This window comes from Miscanthus floridulus, chromosome 8 (assembly GCF_019320115.1).
Source record: "Miscanthus floridulus cultivar M001 chromosome 8, ASM1932011v1, whole genome shotgun sequence".
In the NCBI taxonomy this organism is placed as follows: Eukaryota; Viridiplantae; Streptophyta; class Magnoliopsida; order Poales; family Poaceae; genus Miscanthus; species Miscanthus floridulus.
In genome coordinates, this window is record NC_089587.1 from 211,419,623 (window position 1) to 211,425,788 (window position 6,166).

At 51.4% G+C, this 6,166-nt stretch overlaps 1 protein-coding gene across 1 annotated transcript; it reads left to right on the forward strand.

Annotated features, from left to right (window-relative positions):
- The first annotated feature begins 1,179 nt into the window (after window positions 1–1,179).
- LOC136474823 (cullin-3A-like) lies at window positions 1,180–4,129 on the forward strand. Its single transcript, XM_066472390.1, has 2 exons — window positions 1,180–1,436; window positions 1,962–4,129. The coding sequence occupies exons 1-2, from the start codon at window positions 1,267–1,269 to the stop codon at window positions 4,000–4,002; spliced, it is 2,211 nt and encodes a 736-aa protein (XP_066328487.1). The 5' UTR covers window positions 1,180–1,266; the 3' UTR covers window positions 4,003–4,129.
- Window positions 4,130–6,166: the final 2,037 nt, after the last annotated feature.

A 6,166-nucleotide genomic window follows, 5' to 3' on the forward strand; every position in this document is an offset into this window, starting at 1 on the left:
TCGAGCATCGTGGTGGTGCCGGTGTCGACAACAACCATGATCGCGTGGTGGGGAACGGCGGCGTTGGCAGCACCGCGACGCGGCGAGGGACGGAGCACGACACACAGAGGTGGGGACCGGGCACGGCACGGCGAGGCGGAGTGGGCGCGGCGGGGGATGGAGCACGGTATGGCGGTAGACGTGGCGCGGCTCGACGTGGGATGAGGGCGCCACCGCGAGGCGGCTTGGGGCAGGCGAACGGCACGGTGAGCTGCGACGATTGAAGCAAGGAGTTGGGGATTTCTGTCAGCTGTCGCAGTGTAGACGGAGTATATAGAGGAGAGAGCGTAGATAGGCCTGTTGGGCCGGTCGCTAGAGCGAGCTTGCAGCAGAGCATCCAATTTTTTAAAAGTTTCATACGTATGTTCTGCAGCATTATCGATTACTGAATCATAAATTTTGTGGATGTTCTTTGTGGGACTAGTCTTCTAAGGTCCGAGTTGCTCTTGATAAGTCCAGGCTTACTGGGATCTTATGCTGTATTTTTTTTTTCTTTTTAATTAATAAAAACGTGCTTACACATGGTCACGAAAAAAATCTGCCGCAACACTCGCACTCAGTCAATTTCTCCGTGATGCTAATGCCAAGATCGCAAGTGGAATTGCCATGCTCGCGGTGGTCTGCTTGAGCCGGGCGACGCCCCATCACCATTCGACGCCGAGGCCGTGCCCAACAGCCGGCGGTGGTCACCAAGACGACTCGCCGGCGCCATGTTTGATGTTTCTACCCGGAGTGCCTTCTTCGAGCCTGTTCTTTCTATCAAGGGGAAATTTGAAGACTGCCATGGCTTGCGGCGTGAGGTGCAGACGTGCAGTAGAACACAATCGGCGGCTTGCGATCTCTTGGGGTCGCAAATGGACATCTTGCGGGCTTGGCAGGCTGGCCGGTGAAGCAATTGCAGCTAATCCGCTCGAGTGATGAAGGCAATGTAGTGTGGGCCTAACGGGTTGCGGTAATTAACCTGACATGGTGGGACCGTGGGAAGGCAGACATGCGTCATCGGTTCATCATCAAGAAAGAAAGAAAAAGTCCACTAAAAAAAAGAAAAAAAAGCGAGAAACTGATATATAAAAGGGGAAAAAAGAGAGAGAAGGGAGGAGCCGTCTCGTTTTCCCCATCGGGTTTCTTCCCCGCCGCCGCTCTCCCTGTGTACAGTGTCCACCCCGCTTCCGCCCGCGTCCACCCACCCGCCCCGCCCCGCCCCCCGAACCCTAACGTCTGGCGGCGATGAGCAACGGCGGCCCGCCGAGGAAGCGCAACTTCAAGATCGAGGCGTTCAAGAACCGTGTAGAGCTCGACCCCAAGTACGCGGAGCGTACATGGAAGGTCCTCGAGCACGCCATCCACGAGATCTACAACCACAACGCCAGTGGCCTCTCCTTCGAGGAGCTTTACAGGTTGGTCCACACCCCCACAACCCACCCCGCGCAACTCACCTTACCTGGCTATCGCCGCCTTTCGGCCTTCCGCTGACGGCCATTCGAAGAATCATTATGTGTTTCTGGAGTAGCGACTTGTGCAAATTCGGGCAAAATTGTGTCTGTTCGGGATGATTATTAGCGGAACACCAGTTCCTGTGGATCCTTCGTACCCCTCTGTACAGATTTTGATACCTAATAACCGTGATTATTCGAGACTAAGTTGTATGTAGGAACTGATGTTACATTGCACTTCATGTGACTATGTGAGCAGTAGATTTGTGTTTGATTTACGTATTATAGTCTCTCCGAATCTGTGCCTGTTGAACCTTTTTTTTCTTTTGCAGAAAATTAGTTAGCAAATTTACTAGCACTAATTACTGTACAAAAATATCTGGTGTGGCACGTAGATGCAGGTGCACTACACCAAGATATAGTGTGGCCTAGCCTGATTGTAACTTTCTCTCTCTCTCTCTCTCTCTCTCTCTCTCTCTCTCTATGCAGGAGTGCCTACAACATGGTGCTTCACAAGTATGGTGAGAAGCTGTATGATGGCCTTCAGAACACGATGACATGGCGCTTGAAGGAAATATCAAAATCAATAGAGGCTGCACAGGGTGGTTTATTTTTGGAGGAGCTGAATGCAAAGTGGATGGATCACAACAAGGCGCTACAGATGATACGAGATATTCTTATGTACATGGACAGGACATATGTCCCTACATCTCATAGGACACCTGTTCATGAGCTTGGTCTGAATTTGTGGAGGGATCACATAATTCACTCCCCCATGATCCATAGTCGGCTGGTTAACACCCTTTTGGATCTTATAAAAGGGGAAAGAATGGGTGAAGTGATTAACAGAGGCCTGATGAGGAGCATAACAAAGATGCTGATGGATCTGGGTCCTGCTGTGTATCAAGACGATTTTGAGAAACCATTTCTGGATGTTTCAGCCAGCTTCTACAGTGTGGAGTCTCAAGAGTTCATTGAGTGCTGTGACTGTGGGAACTACCTTAAGAAGGCCGAGAGGCGTCTAAATGAGGAAATGGAGCGTGTCTCACACTATTTGGATGCTGGCAGTGAGGCAAAGATAACTAGTGTAGTGGAGAAAGAGATGATTGCCAATCACATGCACAGATTGGTTCACATGGAAAATTCAGGGCTTGTTAACGTGCTAGTAGATGACAGGTATGAAGATTTGGGTCGGATGTATTCCTTGTTCCGAAGGGTTCCTGATGGGTTATCAACGATTAGAGATGTCATGACTTCTTACCTGAGGGAAACAGGGAAGCAGTTAGTGACGGATCCAGAAAGTTTGAAAGATCCAGTCGAATTTGTCCAACGCTTGTTAAATGAGAAGGACAAGCATGATAAGATCATCAGTGTTGCTTTTGGCAATGACAAAACCTTCCAGAATGCTCTGAATTCGTCTTTTGAGTATTTCATCAACTTAAACAACCGATCACCTGAATTCATATCATTATATGTTGATGACAAACTCCGCAAAGGACATAAAGGGGCCACAGAAGAAGATGTGGAGGTTATACTGGACAAAGTCATGATGCTGTTCCGATACCTCCAGGAGAAGGATGTGTTTGAAAAGTACTATAAGCAGCATTTGGCGAAAAGGCTCCTGTCTGGCAAAACTGTTTCTGATGATGCTGAAAGAAGTATGATAGTTAAACTCAAGACAGAATGTGGATACCAGTTCACTTCGAAGCTAGAGGGCATGTTCACTGATATGAAAACCTCCCAGGACACCATGCAAGACTTCTATGCCAAGAAGTCTGAGGAACTCGGGGATGGCCCTACGCTTGATGTCCACATTTTGACAACTGGTTCTTGGCCTACGCAGCCCAGTCCTCCTTGCAACCTTCCAACTGAAATTCTTACAGTATGTGAGAAGTTCCGGGCATATTATCTTGGGACTCACAATGGCCGGAGATTGACATGGCAAACAAACATGGGTACAGCTGACATAAAAGCCACATTTGGAAAAGTCCAGAAGCATGAACTGAATGTATCCACTTATCAGATGTGTGTTCTCATGCTGTTTAACAATGCTGATGGATTGACCTACAAAGACATTGAACGGGATACTGAGATACCTGCCTCAGACCTAAAGAGATGTCTGCAGTCCCTTGCTTGTGTCAAGGGGAAGAATGTTCTCCGCAAGGAGCCCATGAGCAAGGACATATCGGAGGATGATACATTCTACTTTAATGATAAGTTCACAAGCAGGCTTGTTAAAGTGAAGATTGGGACAGTGGTAGCACAAAAGGAATCTGAACCAGAGAAACAGGAGACTCGCCAACGGGTTGAGGAGGACAGGAAACCTCAGATCGAGGCAGCCATTGTCAGGATCATGAAATCACGGAGGGTGTTGGATCATAACAGCATTGTAGCTGAGGTTACCAAGCAATTACAAGCACGTTTCTTGCCAAACCCTGTTGTCATAAAGAAGCGCATCGAATCTCTAATTGAGCGTGAATTCTTGGAAAGAGACAAAGTAGATAGAAAATTATATCGTTATCTTGCATAGAAAGCTGTCATGTGATAATTCATGAACAGTTGACATCCTTCAGCTCTTGTAAAACAGTTTTCTTTATGCTCAACTTCTGTTTTATTAGTTGCATTGGCTGCTGGGTTCATAGATGTTCAAACATTGGCCATTGGTTGATGGTGAATTGATGTTTTCGGACAACCGACGAGTAAATTTGTATTTACGTGTCTGGCTCGGATGGTGTGCTCAGAGGACACAATGGTTTATACTGGTTCGGGCGGAATGTCTCTACGTCCAGTTTGCTGGTGCTCGTGCTACCGATACTTGGTTTGTAGTAGGGATTACAAACAGGCGAGAAAGTGAAAGGATCCTAAGTCTTTGGTGAAATAAATGAACAGGTGCTGAGAGTTCGATCGCTGCTCAGCCGTGTGCTCGCGTCGTGCTCTTGTGCGGATCTGGCCCTATCCCCTTCATGGGGTGTCCTGCTCTTTCTTTTATAGGCTAAGGGAAAGCACAAGTTACAGCGGAGAAAAGGAGAAGAACTAGAGAGGAAGGTTTTCAGGATCGTCGGATCCTTCTCCTTCATACGGGTCCCGCCGATCCTGTAGATGTCAACAGGGACGACTCCACGTCGCGACTCTGTCCGTCACTGGCGCCATGCGCGCCGGTCATGGCGTTCCATTCTCGTCCCGGCGGACATCGTGGTGAACTGATGCGCCTGTCAGCGTTCGTACGAGGGTTAGGCAGAACAGCACCGGCACGTCCGACGCTGTTCTTGATGTGAATCCTCAGGTATGTCCTGTCATGGCCACGAGTTACATCGAGGCGTGCTAGTCTCTTCCCTGATGTCAGAGTTTTGACCTAGGCTCGGCTCATACGTTTGGACCTGGAGTGGTTGGCGGTGGTACGGGTCCCCGTCGGACGAGACAGAAACCGCGCCCTTGGGGTCGAGTGAGACGGAGCCCGCACCCAAGGGATCGGGCGAGGCAGAATCCGTGGCTTTGGGTGAGACCCCCGCGGCCTTGGGGTCGGGCGAGACGGAGCCTGCACCCAAGGGGTCAGGCGAGGCGGAAACCGCGTCCTTAGGGTCGGGTGAGACGGAGCCTGCTCCCAAGGGGTCGGGCGAGGCGGAGTATGCGGCTTTGGGTGAGACCCCCGCGGCCTTGGGGTGGGGTGAGACGGAGCCCGCACCCAAGGGGTCGGGCGAGGCGGAAACCACGTCCTTGTGGTCGGGCGAGACGGAGCCTGCACCTAAGGGGTCGGGTGAGGCGGAGCCTGTGGCCTTGGGTGAGATCCCCGCAGCTTTGGGGTCGAACGAGACCTTTGAATACATCTTGCTTCATTCGGGGAAGTCAGCGTGGACGCTAACTCCCTTGCTTTGGGTACCCTAATATCGATTCTCGACAGTAGCCCATGAGCCTACGGAGAAGTAGAATACTCCTTTGGAGGCTTTTCCGGACGGGGGGACTTCGAGGGCCTTGGCCTTCTTTTTGTAGCCCGCGGCGTGTCCCGGTAGGATGGCGGTTCTCTTTCGTCGTGATTGGACCCCTCAGGGGTATAGTCGTGAGATTTGGTGGGTCGAAAAAGGCCTTTCCTGATTTCGGCCCCTATGGGGGTCTGTCGTTCTGTGACCGCACGTTCGGTCTCCTTGCTAGTTCAACTTTCCTCGAGCCCCCGCTCGTAGCAGGGGTCCGGTCGAGGGTCGGCTCGTCTTTGTGATCGTCACCCCGTCCGTGGTTTCCGTAACCGGAGGAGTTGAGCTAACGTCACTTGCCTCGATGGCTCGAGTGTCGCGCTCGGTGAGCTCACTAACGGGCATGTCCGAGTGGGCCCCGGCATCCTGTTCATGGGGGCCTGGCTTGGGTCAGCTGGTGACCGACTCTAGATTCTCAGCGGTCAATTCATATAGTTCTTGGATCCGTTCGACCGGTCCCGAGGGCTCTTTGCCTTTCTTTGAGAAAAAACTATGGATCGTATCCGGCTGAGACTCGAACGTGGGCCGGGATGCCCACGGCGCTCGTGCGCCGGGTACTTGCCGCTAGCGGGCCCATCCCTTTCCACCCCCACTCTAAAGGTGCCCGGAGCGGTTGTCGAACCCGTTGGTGGGCCAACCTTCGAACTCCTGGGCCTAGACGGGTCGTAGGAGCGTTTTTAGCTCCGTATCCCTCTTACCTATGACGGGTCGTGGCCTGTTTAGGGAGGC

Bases quoted from the DNA above. Each gene is read 5' to 3' on its own strand.
- LOC136474823 (XM_066472390.1), top strand. From the start codon at position 1,267: ATGAGCAACGGCGGCCCGCCGAGGAAGCGCAACTTCAAGATCGAGGCG. The intron at 1,437-1,961 runs GTTGGTCCACAC...CTCTCTATGCAG, and splicing joins TCCTTCGAGGAGCTTTACAG to GAGTGCCTACAACATGGTGC.